At 43.0% G+C, this 16,022-nt stretch overlaps 1 protein-coding gene across 2 annotated transcripts; it reads right to left on the bottom strand.

Annotated features, from left to right (window-relative positions):
• Nucleotides 1–2,756: 2,756 nt before the first annotated feature.
• PGAM5 (PGAM family member 5, mitochondrial serine/threonine protein phosphatase) lies at nt 2,757–12,972 on the bottom strand. Of its 2 annotated transcripts, none has more exons than XM_082491864.1 (6): nt 12,688–12,972; nt 9,751–9,929; nt 8,199–8,324; nt 6,908–6,996; nt 6,477–6,610; nt 2,757–4,544 (listed from the first exon to the last, which is right to left on the bottom strand). In XM_082491864.1, exons 1-6 carry the CDS (start codon nt 12,963–12,965, stop codon nt 4,394–4,396), a joined length of 957 nt encoding a protein of 318 aa, XP_082347990.1. In that variant the 5' UTR covers nt 12,966–12,972; the 3' UTR covers nt 2,757–4,393. The 2 variants fall into 2 exon arrangements, with proteins under 2 accessions (XP_082347990.1, XP_082347991.1); XM_082491865.1 differs by having other exon boundaries at nt 6,477–6,607.
• Between the last annotated feature and the right edge of the window lie 3,050 nt (nt 12,973–16,022).

Genomic DNA, 16,022 nt, shown 5'->3' with positions numbered 1-16,022 from the left:
TTAATAGCTATTACACAAAAGCACATCAGCAATAATTTACCAGCAAGATCCCTTAATGGTCTAGTGTGTAATATATTAGAGTGGTAGCCAGTGACCTGTGATGTGGCTCCTTATTTCCCAACTGTAAAGAGAGAGGAGTAAGGACTAAAAATATTTTTATTGAAATCTAAGCTTTTACTATGTCTCTAGTCTTGATGCGGTAATGAGTTTTTGTTAAAGCAGTCAATAATTTTATTCTTTAGCCTTCTGTCAGAATGACTTGTTTCGACAGTATGCCACTGAGATTGAAGTTTTCCGTACAAAGCTTAATGGTTGTAATGTTGCTTGAAGGAAGGCTTCCAGAAACAGAGCTCTCTTGTGTCGAGAGCTCTCTGGTTAAACAAAGAAAGAAAAACCTATCTATTGTTACAACACAATTCCGATCAGAAAATTACGTCTGCCAGGGCTGTGCTGGTAAAAAGGGATGGATTTGGTGTCACTGGTGCCACACAGTGAGTGAGACAGCCTGGAACTTCCTTGGGCGGCTGTCAGCCAAGTGTGTGTCTGTCCCTGTGCCACCCGGGGGGCTCAGCACTGCAGGGCTGGACGGGGACCCCAGCGCTCCGTAGGTTTGACGGCTGTTGCACGCTGCAGAGCGACTGTTGGTGCACAGACTATACACCCTTCAGTAGGCTCATGATTTGGTACAAACCTAAACAACTGCACTTAATGCTTTTGCAAGCTTAATAGTGCCTTTTGTAACATAATTTTTTTTTAATTAAATTCTTGTTCTTTTAGAAATCTTTTTTTAAAAAAAAAGTGGCATCCACTTACTATGGGCACATAAAACACAGGTTTTTTTCTGGGCTTTCTGAACAGAACATATTTTAATGGTGCGCTCTCTCTCCTTTTATTTGCTGCACTAGCTCTCTGCTGTGGGAGAGCATTCCTATTTCAGAAATTATTCTTAAAAAAAAAAAAAGGCATAAGTGTAGCTCTTTCTTTATAGTAAAACCTATTTCCAATGAGCTGGACCTTAGAAAGAGCTATTTTACACAAATGACTGCTATTTGGCAAGAGTCTAGACTACTAGCTGGGGTTGGGGTGGGTGGGGGGGTGTCATTCTGTAAGAGACATTTAAAAAACCTAAACAAAAACAAACATAATCTGCTATGTTACCAAGTATATTAACTGATTTTTTTCATAAGGTTTTTCTTAGATGCAGCAGTCTCCATGGTCTCAAAACAACTTTTTTAGGTCCCAAATTCCTGCAGTAAGAATTTTTTGTTCGTGGGTTTTTTTTTGTGTTTTGTTTTGTTTCTTTTTTCCAGATTAATTTTGGGGTTTTTTTTTAAACAATTTAATTTAAATTATGTCTTTGTCATTCTGGAGAAATTGTTCAGGTGATGAGTAATTGCCCAGTACCATGTTAAAGCCCAGTCCCCGTGGGAAGTTGCTGTGCGCAGCTGCGGTTCTCCACCCTGGTCCTTCCTGAGCTGTCACATGGTGCCGTTGCCCTTTTGATAAGCATTTGTTCCAGAGCCGTGAGACTGAAACTAACACTCGAGTGCTTCTTCCTTTTGGTCCTTTTTACCTTTGTTATGCTTTGCTTTTTTTAATATTTAAATGTATATCACTGGTATGTACATGTAGACAGACACAAACACCCCCACTCCCACCCCCTGCCTTTCACTTTGTAATTTTGTTTTGGTTCGGTTAAGAGAGTATTTTTTTTTAACTGTGCTACATAATGTGCATTAGTCCAGTTGTACTGCATCTTAAGAGGTCATTTTTCTAACAATGTATTTACTTCAGCTATTAAAAGAAAATAGTGATTTATGTAGTGATTTGATCATTCATGATTGTGAAAGAGCACTTCCATGCTGAGCCTGTGGAGACGCTTTGAATAAGATTGTTACTGCTTGATTCCTGTTTTCTTGGCCAAAAGTTCACTTTTAAAGGTGCAAAAGACTAGTTCTAGTTTGTTTGTATTTAATTAGCCAAGTGTCATGTTACAGACAGAAAGGTACCCCATTTTCTAGTGAAAAATCAGTGAGTAGCTGCAAGTGTCACACCGTCTTTAGTTTGTGGGTCGTGGCGGTAAGTAGCTGGTTGATAACCATGACATGCAAAGCACCCATTTCTCCAGGCCTTGATAACAGAACCACACACATCTTTTGTATTTGCGTGCATGACAACATTGGCTTATGCCACTGAAGACTTGGAAGAAGAGTCTCAAAATGCTTAAGACAGGAACTCCAAATAATGTAAAAATCATATACATAATTTTCTTACTTTCGCCCCCACAACTTAAGTGCCTCTGAAAACGTTGCTAATTTCCGTAACTGTGCAAAGAGGTGGTGCGTGTGTCCTCTGGCTGCCCACCAGGAACCTGTTTATTGGCATGGGGGGATCTGGAAGGGTACGTATGTGAGAGGGTATGTGTATGCACACACGCAAATAACAATGCACAGGATTTTCATCTTACCAGCTTTGGTGCTCCTGTTCCAGGTGGTGGTAAGTGCCCTGTAACTCCCAAACCACCAGGAGCCAAAGGGCTGGGACTAGAGCGCAGCTGTCCCCTCTAGTATGCTGCAGTGCTTGCACATGTGTTTCTGTAGATGATGATAATTAACTGAGCCAGCTACTCTCTCAAGTTTACATTTCAGACATTTGGAGTTAAAAGGACAATGAACTGGTAAATGAACTGTTGCCCCGGGCAACATGGGACACAAAGGCGGCTCAGCTGGCAGAAACCCACCCAAGTCACCACGAAGCACTTCGGCCATGTGCTCTGCAGCTGACGGTCATACCATTATTCAACTGAAGAGACAAGTTATTTTATTCAAAACTTTTAAAAAGTTAATAGACAAAAACTGATAAATTATTCTCATTGCATCAATGAGAGATACATCGCGATGCTTTCCTCTTACCCCCACAACTTGCACTACACCACAATTGTGTTTTGTTCCCTACTAGCCCCATGTTCCTTGAAATCAACCTGAAGTAGCAGTCCTGCATCAAACAAGCTGTTAGACCCCATCTTGCTAGGGTGTGTGCCATGATTATGCTTCATGTGGCTCTGACAGGAGCGAGTTTAGAGGCTCACCAACATTCTTGGTGATAAGAGAACCTGTCAAACAAGTTACTTATGTTTGCTGGCCTATCACCAAGGCCAACTATGCATATGGTGAAACCATTCAATGTTCCAGGTATTATGTGATCCAAGTCACTACACCAGTTCAGGTTCCCAGCAAACATCCTTAAGATGAAACATATCTCGGCCCTCCCCTCACAAATTCTCGGGCACCTGCATTTTTCCTAGCACAAGTCCAGCAGTATCAGAGCTGTACAAAGGCGCTGCTTCAGGTGTTCTGCCTGACGGCTGCACTATGCCATCCCACGGATGCTTTTTCACCATTCAGGCAACTGTACTTTTAAGCAGCAGTTTGCTCCAATACAGCAGAACCTCTGACCTGAAGTCTCACTACCTTGAACTCAGTGGTGTTATTTCTCTATTCTGAAAGCAAGGGATCAACAAATCAAATACAACTCAATGGGAGTAAACACTCAAAAATGTCCGAGTCAGTAACTGGAAGCACTTGGGGGATTACTGCTTTCCTCTCCTTCCACCTCACTGCTACAAACGCATCCCTACAGCCTTCTACAGACCAGGGTTTAGTTAAAGGCTTTACAAGACTGAGAAACATTGTTCAGAATAGCTTAAAGTACTTCCTGAGCAGCAGTTAATTCTAGCACCATGGCTCTGAGGCAACTGTTGGGGTTTTTTTTACCCTCCTTGCTTTATGCTTACGACCTCCAGGCACAGTTTACATGAGCTTTTTGGGGGCAGAAGGGAACAATGACACAACATAAACATACATGCTCGACAGCTTACAGAAATGGAAGCCTTATCCCTCTGTCCTTTGAACAGCAGAATACCCTGTTTGTCATTTCTTCTGCAGGAGCTGAGAAAAGCGGGCTCATCTTCAGTTTTTAGCTGCAGTGTGACACAAGGCTGTTCCTTCTGGTTCCCACACCAACTGCTTTCCTGCACAAGAAAAATACCCACAGGAGCAAGCTTTGGTTATAGAAATTCACAGAGGCCGGGGGAAAGTCAGTGCTCTTGCGCCTGCTGAGCACACAGACATTCAATTTCTTTGTATTCCACAGCTCAGCTTTGAGTTTTGGGGAATACTTGAGGACTGGACAGCTTCAGGCATACAAAGATTTCTTCTTTTCTGGACTGAAAGGCAGATATGAATACATATGAAGGAGGCAAGGGGCTAAAGGACATATTTAAGACAGCATCACACCCCAACATAACCAATAAAAATCTAGTGGTACTGTAGCTGAATGTACTAGTGCAAAGAGACTTAGAGGCAGCTCCTGGACAGCCATCAGTTTTGCTCATTCAGGTGCGTGTGATTTTATCTGGAGGCATGAAACCTGTGTCACCCAGTGTTCGAAGTGCCACCCTTCCATTTGGACGTATCACCAAGTGAGTTATACTGCCATTGTTAAGAGACATTCGTAGCCAGCCTTCTGGAGGGAACTGCAATGCTCTAAAAAAAAAAAAAAAAAAAAAATTAAAAAATTATTCATTTGTAAACAGATATATTAACATGCTGCTCACAGCATCACCTTCTGTTCCAGATATAAAGAAAAAAAAGGAAAATGGTTGGTCATTCTGCAGCTTCCATGCTAAAGCTCCTGCAGTCAGCCCTAGAAAAAAATATTTTTCTTCTGCAATTGATATGAAAATGCAACGTCTATACCTGGACGAGTAGCAGCAATGCGCTTGCGTAAGCAGAGTCCAGCAGGTGGGTACGATTATTGTGACAGGGGTAATTCAAATCAACAGCCAGTAGAAGCTCTTAACGTGGTCAGGTTGCTGGGAGCGCTCTGAGCAACCTCGTAACAAATGGGAGGATAAGACAGCATAGGTTCAACTTGGTCACTGAGCCAACTGCAGCACCACAGAACCCTGCGCAGTTCAGGACAGGCAGAGCAGATGGCTCACCACCCCACTGGCCTCCTCCACAGACCAAAGGCGTAAGTGGCAAACAGCATACTTACGCACTAGTTTAGCCTTATCAACATGGGTAGGTATGTAACAACAGCAGAGATGAGGTAGTGAGACAGCATTAATTCTACTTGCCTGCATGTGCCTATGGAAGAAATTCACAGAACTACTTGCCATCAGCTGTATTGTTCCCCAAAGTGGCAAGAAAAAGTACACTGTGCTTTCTGTATAACCACAGTATCACAGCCAGTCTCCAGCTATTGTAAAATTCCTAACTAAATAGCCTCAGGAGTTCCATCAATCATAGTAAAACAGATGGAGAAAACATGAAGTTGTCGCGAATACCTTTTGCCTCAGATACTACAGAATAACTTGGGCTTGGCTCTAAGACAGTCTTTTAGAAAGGCTAAAAAATTAAGTAACAGCTACAGTCAAGCTAGATTCAAAGGGAACACTTAGATGCATTGTGTTCAACTGAGATATCAGATAGCCTGCAGTGGAAGGCACGGAAGAGAAGTTAAAAAGAAGAGGGAAGAAACAGCAAAGAGAAAAAGTATATGGCTATTTCAGAAAAAGCCTAGGTAGCAGCAAGATGATCTCTTTTGGCACAGGAAAGAACATTCTGTTTACCTGATCAATAATTTTAAGTATAGCAATTTTGAAAAGCTCTAAAGCAATCCACAGAGCAGACAGGCTATCATTTAACTAGCTCAGCTAAATAAAGCTAACTGAAATTGTTGTAGCTATTGATCAGATTAAAGTTTAATCACATATGTCCTGCTCAAGCCAAATTATCTTACAGACAGTGCCTTGTTGATAGGCAAGAGGAATAAAACAGACTCAGCTGACTGGATACAGAGACAGGCAAAGATCCAGAACTATTTTCTCCTTCATGAACAACCTTGATGTTAGTGGAAAGATCCACTCTCCCCTCTAATCCAATACTGGGTGTTACTGCAAAACCACACTAATACAACTTGAATAATGTCCTGGTTCCGGCAAGGATGGGGTTAATTTCCATTAGTAAAAATTCCCAAAACTAAATCAGTCTTTTATTATGTAAAATCAAACTCACATCATCTCAAAAAGATGCATCCAGTCAGATGTTCTATTTGTTGTCTTTTCCAACAGTCCACACAGGCATTTTCCTCAGGTTTATGGGAAGCAGAAGTTTAGGGTGTTAAGAGACTGTTCAGATGTACAAAAAGGTTTGGAGTCTCACCAATTTAGCCATTTTCACTTTAGAATTAGAATTAAAGTCCTCTAATTTTCAAATTTGTCCTCCATCTGCAAATTAATCCTGTGACGAAGTTGCAGAAGCAGCCACTCACATTGCAGGCACTGACTTCCAACCACTTCAAACAAGCCAAATCAACCCACCTCCTCGCCCAGTGGTGCCATACACCAACACCATGTCAGTAAAACTATGGCCTTTTAAAGCACACAGATGAACATGCAATCCAACACATACCTGCACACAATATAGCGGATGACGTTGGCATGGCAGACAAAGATTTCGTAGCTGTCTTCTTCCTGCTTTGCATCAGCTCTATGAATGAAGTTTCGAAAAGCAGCCTCAATTCGAGCTCCATCTTCGTAATACTGCTAATGGCACAGAGTTCAGAATTAAACACAGCTCAGAGCATCACGTGCCATTGTCTGCACATGCAAACGGACTGCATCTTCTAAAGAGTTCTACTTTACAGGGATGCACATTTGAGGCTGAACTAATACTTAAGGATTGTAAGTTATTTTAACTGTTCTGTACACTTATTGGGGAGGAGAAAAGCATGCAATTATCTAAGTTCTATGATGAAAAGCACCAGCTCAGACATTGACTGTAGTGATAACTTGCAATATGAAGTATATTAAAAAACCCAAACAAATACAGAAAAAAGTTACCACAGCTTCCGGCTTCCAGTGAGAGACCGGAGGGTCTGGTTCTATAGGTGCTCCCTCTCTCAGCAGATCAGTACTTATTTTTTTGACTCCTAAAACATTAAATAGACACTCAGAAAGGAGTTGTTACTCCACCTACCGCTGCAAAGAGACCCACAACTCTACAGTCGATACACTTTTCACATTCTTTCTTCAAGGAAATCTTCCTCTCCTTCCTGAAGACCATTTTAGTCTACACACTTCCTATCAAGGTGTGCGAGTCTCTCCAACACAACTGTTCTGTCATCAGCAAGACAAAGTTTATTCCAATTGAGAACAGCCAGACCAGCCTGGCACAGCAAATTGAGTCTTCCCAATCTGCTGGACTTTGAAGAAATGCACTTGCGAGGATGTTAATCTAAAGCTGTATGACAGTTAATGCTTACTGCTAATTAATGCTAATGCTACATTTTTGGTATTTAATATTTATATTAATATTTTAATATCTTAATCTGAGGAAGGAAAGACAGTTTAGGTGCGGTGGGTTTTTTTGTTTGTTTGGGAGCTTGGGGGGTTGTTTGAGGTTTTTTCTTTTGTTGGGTTTGGGGTTTTTTTGAAGCAGCACATTTAATAAAACAAACATGGAACGGTTAAGAGAACTGACATTCAGCTAGTCATACCTGAATATATGCTAAAATACCAGACAGAATTATGTATAGTCAAATATCTTTAGTTTAGATTCTGGTATGTCTGAACATCAGGAGGAAAAAATCCAATAAAACACCAGAAATCCCACAACAACCCAAACCCCATACAAACAAAGCACCCGCATTAAAAAAAAAACCTACACCTTTTTGAGTCTGCCGCATCTTCCCCTGCACACAGGATAGCAGAGCACACAAGAAGGGCCTGTTAACTACCCCAGCAAGCATCACTACAAGATGGTATCTTGTTTATGATCCTCTTCTCTCCTGTGCTATTGCCCGCCCGAGACTGAGGACTGAGCCAAGCCTGATGACCTGTGACAGTCTTTGCTTTACAAAACGCCTAATTGAAGAGCAACCAGCAGAGTTCTCCTGCACAGCAGTACGTACAAGTAGCAGCTAGTCACTCAGAGGGGCAAATCCCTCTTGTATTTTTAAAGATGAACTGGAAACAAGAAGAATTAGGGTGATTAGTTTCTTTATAAATACAGACATATTCACACAGGGCTGAAAGTTGGCTAAGTAACATCTCAACCTTAAAGACAAGCTTAGAATTCTAATGGAAGTGGTTTTAAGGATCAAAAGACGACAAATTAAGGGAAGTCACTTACCTGGGAGATGTTTGCTTATAATTTCAGTTGTTTCAGTTGCTCTGGTCATGGAGGAGTGGATAATCTGATCAAATTTTAATCCCAAGCTTGCCAGCCTGTGTCCAGTCAGTTCAGCCTGCTCTCGACCTTAAAAATGATATTCATTATATAAATTGGTGACACTCATGGAAGTGCCTCACACAAACTACCAAAAAGGTTGTCCAGGAGACATAAAAGGTCTCTGTCGGTGTCAGGTTTTTTTCCTTTCAAAAAGTAGTTGGAAAATATTTTTACCAGAGTCACTACTTCTTCAGATCAAGCTTATTGGCTGGAAAATTTCAAGTCGTATTTCCATCAGCAGGAAAAAATAGTTAGTTCTTTTTTTTAATTAAAAAAAAAAAAAAAAAAGCCCAAACTTACTCAGAGACTTTCACTAAAGTATTCAATATCCCCGCTAGCCCCATCCTAAGGGAGCCACTTCCAATAAAAGACAGGGCTGACCCAAGCCATCTGCCATCTCTGTGGTCGGGGAACACAGAAGAGGAGACTGTGTCAAACAGATCCACTCAGACCTGACAGTGCATTTTTCATAAAGGCAACGTAAGCTTGGAACAGCTAAGAACCACAGCACTTGGACATCTAGGGAAGGCGCTATTCCATCTTTCAGGTAGGTAGGTGAAAAGACAACAGACAGTTTAAGTAACTGACCCAAGGCACAGCATGAGACAGGATTAAGATTATACTTTGTTACCTCTTTAAGACAGCAATTTAGTCCTTCAGGACCAGCATTCCACTCCTGTTTGCACACTGGTGATTAAGAATTGGGTGGAAGAAAAAGGTCCATATACTAAACATTTGGCACCAGACTTCTGAAACCTCAAACAGCGCTGCACAACAGTAATTCCTCCCCTCTCAAAACAGTGTTGGCATATACATAATAAAAAAAATCCACTGCTATTAAAATATTAAAATAATACTAATTAACATTTGAGACCTAGTCACAGGATCAATGAATTAAGATTAACACAGAGGTTATCCTCATTTCATGTAACTGCTTACCAGTATTCCCATAATCAGTGCTCAGTAGCAAAAGCGAAATGTATTTAATTATAAACACTTCAACTGAAAGGAAAGTCAGAGGCAATTATATCTTTTTTATAAATCAGCAAATAAACTAACAGAAACACAAGCCACCTTTTAAGAGAAATCTATCCTAAAGTTACTCATGGAGCTAAGTTTAAAAGCTTAGCCTTTGGAATTACGTCAGCTAGCATGAAAATTTGCTCAAGCAACCTTAAGATAATCAGAAATTTCCTTTATGAAGTTTCTTTACAACTGAGCATGTTTAGAACTCTGTAAAGCACATTTTAATGTTTGGATTTAGAGGATCAAAAATAGAACAAGTAAACTTATTCATGACATCTTTCTGCCACAAAGGATCCAAAAAGTGCATTAAGGTTTTGCAGTGAGACCCAGAACAGAGCTGAGTTACTGACCTGTACTCATCAGGACAGCAGCACATGAAAAACTGTTTTCTCAAAATGCAAAGTCTGACATTGCTAGTAATACATACCAAGTGGGGTCAGAGTTCTGTCTTTATCAGCCCGGCCATCCAAATTATATTGAGAATGACGGATAAGGAATATGTGCCTGGTGGCTTTTGCTTTGCAGTGATCTAAGCGTGAGGCAAGTTCTTCTTCCCCAGTTTCTTCATTTTTCTTTTTGATGTTGATAAGAGCCAGTGGTTCACGTCTAAACAAATGCATTTAAAACATCATTTTTAGACAGGGGAGATTAAAAGGCAGAGGAATTTTACAGATTTTTACAGATTTTATTTTTTTTAACAGGAATTTTACAGTCTTGCCTTAATTCTAGATACAGTTGAAGTACTAAAATTGACCAGTTAGCCATTTATATCACAAAACTGATTCAAACCATTGTGCAAGAGCTATAAATAAAAACCTGCAATAAAACCCCAGAAGTTAATGCCGTAGGTTAAAAAGCATGACTGACGGAGATACATTTGCTGTTTAGCAACAGCCACCCCTCAGTTAATTCTTGGGGAAAAAAGGCAACAAATGCAACGGAAGAAGTTAAATCCTAATGCAAACAGATGGTGTACACTAAAACACATGAAAGCTACAGTCTGTCTGGACAAGAAGATTATAAACACTAGCAGAGACTTTATATTTTAATTCCTGTTGATTCAACAGTCATTCCTGGGATTTTCACAGATTTTCAGTCACAGGTATAATATTAGGGTTTTTGATAAGAAAAACTAACCACAAATGATACCCAGGAAAAGAGGAAGAGGTGCTGACTGAACATAAAGGAAAGAAAATGTTCCATATCTAAAAGGCCCTGTGATAACACCTACAAAATTTGCACTTTATAAATCACGTTTACGTCAAATGACTAACCCCCCCCCCCCAAACAATATCCTAGAAGGGATATTGTTCTGTTTCTGCAGTGCACATTGAGCATTATTTTGTACATTAAACCAGGTCACATCAGGTCTCTTCAGTAACACTGTTTTGTTGTTCAGCCTAGAGCATTCATTTATCCTTTCATCTTTTTCATCAACTCTCTCCCCTTGTGCCACTTTAACATTTCTTCCATTTTGTCACACTGCAGACTAGTCGCCCTTTGTGCACACCATAACCTTCCCTCCTGCGCCTCACCCAGACAGTTGATCCGGTTCCTCAAGAGTACACTGGGCACAGAGGCTCTTCCCCTCCCTCCCCCAGTACCACAGATCACTGCCAGAGACTTCCCGCTGCCAACACCAATGCTGCACCATCATCATCAACCCTGGCCAAATCTCCCACAGATTAGTCTTCTGGTCCCCTCTCTGCACTGATGCTCTACCCCACTAATACAAATACTTTTGCTATGTCTCTCCACCTCGGAGGGTAAACCCAATCCTTTCATTTTATACCTAAAGAACAGTTAATTTATTTAATTCATACCAGACCTCACTTCTTCCATTATTGTAATTAAACTTGTTTATCTATTTCTTTATAGATTTTTTTTAATCAAGAATATAATTTTTATTCAATTCCAGACAAAGTAATTTGGTCATAGAAAATTGCTGCTTCACGTACCCATTTCTACAGTTCACAGCAAGATTTGCTTTAAAAAGCCCTGCATCAATTTCGCTTTAGTAAAGACCTGATTGCTATTACACAATGAGGCACAACACATTCCATAAGCTGTTAACAAAGTTCAGCAAGGCATTAAAAATAAAACAGGAGTCCAAAACCAAGAAGTCCCATTGCTATTTCATAGGATACTTCTTTTGATTCAGTAGAAACTATGTTGCTGGAAAGATACATTAGGAAAAATTCAAGCACATTTACACACATTTATAAATGTTACACACGTTTGTGTATTTATAAGCCATTTAACAACTTCACGTGTTTCTGCCAATGTCATCCAAAAATCAAAATTAAGTATAGCCAGAGCCATACCCTATCAACTGGTAGACACCAAGCAGCAGAAAGCTAAAATTGATCTGTGATAGCGTATTTACATAATACACTTCCACTGTTTGTACACTATGATGAATGGTGATATAGTACACTATCCTTAACTGCTATTAGCTGTTATCTAGCTATATTTGCTCAGGCAATTGTGACAGCTACATCAGCACAATCTCCACTTCCTGAATTGGTTAAAAAAAAAAAAAGAAGAAAAGTTACACGAGTTCAAAAGTACTTTAGAATCCCTTAAGAAAATCAACCATTTAGCAGCACCAGAAAGGAGTGGATCTGCAGTTAAACATATAGCTTTAGCACCTCCCTCAATGGAACCGTGTAACCAGGTATAACCTTATTTAATGAAGGTTTTATTTTTATGCTTAGGGTGTACATAGCCCTATCTATATGAGCATTTGATTCTGCAGCACCTCAAAAATCAAACCAGGATGCATTATACAATAAAAATCTGTTAGCGCTTAAGTTTGGATTTACTACGCTTAAGCTGGAGCTTGACATAAGTCTCCCTGGGGAGATAATTCTACTAGACAGAAGCTAAATGAGCCAAAGCTCAATACAGATATTTGCACGTTCTAATTAAAGAATTAAAAAAAAAAAAAGCGGTTAACCCTTGGGCGAACGCATTTCAACAGGACGAAGCACAGAACTGAGTCGGGTTCCAGGCAAGGGGATTTAAGAACCCAAACCTGCCGCTTCACGGCCAACAGCAGCCGCAGGCCCAGCGCACGCCCAGCACCTGAAAACGCTCTTCACCCACGAGGGCGCCGTTATTAACCAGAAACACCCCGGGACAGGCACAAGGCGACCCGCCACCGCCGCCCTGAGACGCGGAGCCCGGCCGCCGCCCGGGGGCTGGGGCCGGTGGGCTCTGGGGCCCCCTCCGTCTCCTCGGCGGGACGGCGGACACGACCCGTCCCTTCGGAGGCGCCCCGGATTGGCAAGAATTTCAGCTCTGCCTCGAGCAGACCGCCCCGGCCCCTCGCCACAGCGGGTCCCCGCCCCGCCGCCCCTACCTGTCCCAGTTGCTGTCCCAGTAACCGCCGGTACCGGCGGGTCTCTCGATCCAGCCGGGAGCCGGCGGGCAGGAGGCGGCGGCGGCGGGCGGCAGCAGCAGCAAACCCGGCGGCGCGGCGGAAGCGGGGGGAACGGCAGCGGCGGCGGCGGAACCCCCCGTCCGCGGCTCGGCGTCGCCGCCGCGGGCCGGCTGCTTGCCCACGGCAACGGCGGAGAAGAGGACGGAGCCGCCGGCCAGCCCGCAGGCGGCCAGCGCCAAGGCGCGGCGGAACGACATGGCGCCGGCGGCGGGCCGCGTGCCCCCTCAGCCCCGGCACCGCCCGCCTCGCGCCGCGCCCCGCCCCGCCGCGGACGGAGCGCGCAGTGGGGCAAGATTCCTCCGCGAAGTCTCCGGCGTGGGGCGGGACGGGACAGCCGGCGCTGGCGGTCCCTGGCGTCGGGAACCGGGAATACCGGGGTTTGGGGAATGCAGCTGCCCGCAGCGGCGCCGGGCTGGCGTAGGGCAGGGCCGGGCGGTCCCCTCCCCTCCCCTCCTCGCAGCGCTGTGCCCTCGCCTGCCCGAAGGCGGCTGCTCCCTGCCCCGGTTCGGGCCAGCTTGAGCAACGGAGGTTGGACCAGATGGTCCTTGAGGTCCCTTCCAACCTGGTATGTTCTGTTCTGTAATGGACAAGGAGGCTTCTTTCAGAAGCAAGATCTCAGTTGAGCTCCACCAGCATTGCGTTGTGCAGAAAAAAACGATGTGGTCAAAGTGGAACATTAATTACCTGTAGGTCAGCAATGGTACTGTCTTAATAACCTCAGGATAGCAGCCCTGGGGAAAGAGAAGCTGAACAGAGCCCCTTTTTTCAAAGCTGACATCCAACATTCAGCAGTGATTGCTACCTGTTAAATTCAGCAGTTTGCAGATGGTGAGAAATGCTCCCGAACGTGGATCTCGGGATGCTGGCAGATTTTACAGATTCCATTGTTCAGCCTTTGCATATTTAATTATGCATTCTTATCATTCCCGTCCACCTGTTCAAGCTTCGCCTCCATACCCGCATTCCCCACACTGCAAATGGCGCTCTCCGTGTTGTCCCACTCATGTGCAAGCCAGGTGGAAGGTCTCCAGCAGCCAGACTCCAGCCAGCCCCAGTGCCTGCGGGAGGACCGTGCCCAGCGCCTGCCCGCTCCCCACGCACCCAGTGCCTGTCCTGCCTGGCCACTGGGCCAACGGGCCACTGAGGTCAGCAGGACTCACGGCAGAACCACAAGGACATTGTGCCTGCCCCAAAGAAAATGGCCCTTGTGCTGAAGAAGTCAAAGCACACTCCAGCTCTCCCAGCTGAGTGTCTTTCCCCTGTCCACCACTTTGTGTCTCTCAGGCACACATGGTGCAGACGGAGAAATGGAGCCGACTCGAATACAGGTCCTTTGGCTCTCGGACATTTTACAGACCAACAGTGGCCCCGGGGCCCAGACAACTGAGTCAAAGAAAATTTGCTGCAGACTAGATGTTTTTTTCCCCCGTCTTTATCCTTCTTGCCTGCCTCATTCTCTGCATTAAGGTACTCAGCTTTCTGTTTCTTCTCATAGACCTTTACAATTTTAATTTGATTCTTTCTCTTTAGTTTATCTTGGAAGGATTAGCCCTTATCATAGAGGCAGGTGTGTGTATTTATACAGCGTATGTTCCTTCTTATCAAGACCCCAGAAGGAAAAAGTTTATTTTCAAAATGTCACATGCAGTTCCTTAGAAATAGCTCAGTTCTTTGTCTCCAGTCTCCCATCTTCCTGCAAACGAGTTCTAAATCTTTTTCCCCCATAATGCCTTTTCTCTTTTATCCCTCATAACTAACACTCGTTCTCCATTAACTGTCCCATTTCTATCCTTCCTCTTCCCTTGCAGCCCGCCCTCTAACCTGAATACCAGTTGCTGTATATAACCTTCAACAACTCACAAAAGAAGGAAAAAACTGCAGCAGATGCCATCATCCACTTGGGGACGGGGACACGCTGAGGCTGGACGGGACAAATAGTGCAATTCCTGATAAATCTCTCAGTTGCTTGAACTGAATTCTAAAATCGTATGGTTCAGTTTGAACCTTCAGTGCTATTAAAGGTGCATCGATTGCACAAATACCTGACACTTGAGGTCAAAATCCCGGTGTAGACAGAGGCAAGTTTGCCAAGTGCACAACAGTGCACTTACGCCAGGGCTGAACTCAGTCCACCACCAGAAAAGTTTGAGACTGTTGATAAGCAATAATCAAAATTGTTTCCTCAGCAAAAACGTATTGCTGAACATCTGGGCAATCTCATTGTGCTAGAAAATTAAAATGGATAATTTTTGCCTCAGTGCTGCATTTTGGATGTCATTCTGTGATAACACTTCACCACCAGAGAGCCTGTGTGCGTATGCTCACATTCTGCAGTTTATTTTTGCTTGGTTTAGGTACTAACGCACTTATACAATTTACGTGCAAAAGTATTTTGAGATTATCTTAGATTTTACTCAGTAAATCCCAAAATGTTATTTTTAATTAGATTATGTATACCATTTTGTAAAACTTGCAATTCAATTAGGTTAAAAAAATCACTAAAAATAATTTGTTGAAAGTTACCACTAGCTTGAATACAGTCCTGCCTTACATTAATGACTAGTTACTTCTTGCTCTTTATTTTTTTTAATATATATTCATATTGCTACTATTCTAATCCAGTTTTATTGTGTTGTATTTCATCTCTGAGCAGAAAATCCATTTAAGAGGATAACAACCTACTGATGGTACCCACTACTGGAATTATCCTGTTAGCTAAACCAGTAAACGCTTGTGCTACTGATGCCACAGGTGCAATATTCGGGGAGGATTCCCAGGGGTTTATCCCATTTCAATGGCTAGGTGGAGATACGCTCAAGCAAGGTGCTCAAGATTGGCTGGCCTCTTAACTATGTTGTGACCAGAACAAAGCAAAGCAGAAATGAGAAAGCCAGTACGGTCGGCAGAAAAGTCAGTACAGATGTGGCCTGACAACCGGAGTTGCTTTCCCCTGGTGGGCAGAAACACCTTGTGGCAACAGTGAGGAAGAACTTCTGTTTTCTGTATGGGACCTGGATCACTACAGGGATGAGTCGGTGTTTGGATGTTTTACCATTAGCTACAGGGAGAGCAAGGGCAGGTCTCTAGCCTACAATTGGCAAGCAAAATTTATGAACTTTCTGGCATTTTTTTTTTTTTAAACAAAATGGTTAAAGTAATAAAAGGACATTTGAAATGAGGAAAATGTGGTTTTGAAAAGCCTTTTCCATGACCCCAAGCGCATTTACTCACCATGCATCACCTTCCCAATGTAA

The sequence above is a fragment of the Vanellus vanellus genome (assembly GCF_965231255.1).
Source record: "Vanellus vanellus genome assembly, chromosome: 16".
Lineage (NCBI taxonomy): Eukaryota > Metazoa > Chordata > Aves > Charadriiformes > Charadriidae > Vanellus > Vanellus vanellus.
The sequence above is the reverse complement of the archived record's forward strand: the minus strand, read 5'-3'. Positions and strand labels throughout refer to the sequence as shown.

Bases quoted from the DNA above. Each gene is read 5' to 3' on its own strand.
- PGAM5 (XM_082491864.1), bottom strand. From the start codon at position 12,965: ATGTCGTTCCGCCGCGCCTTGGCGCTGGCCGCCTGCGGGCTGGCCGGC. The intron at 9,930-12,687 runs GTAGGGGCGGCG...GCATTTGTTTAG, and splicing joins TGGGACAGCAACTGGGACAG to ACGTGAACCACTGGCTCTTA. The intron at 6,997-8,198 runs GTAAGTGACTTC...TTAATGTTTTAG, and splicing joins TATAAGCAAACATCTCCCAG to GAGTCAAAAAAATAAGTACT.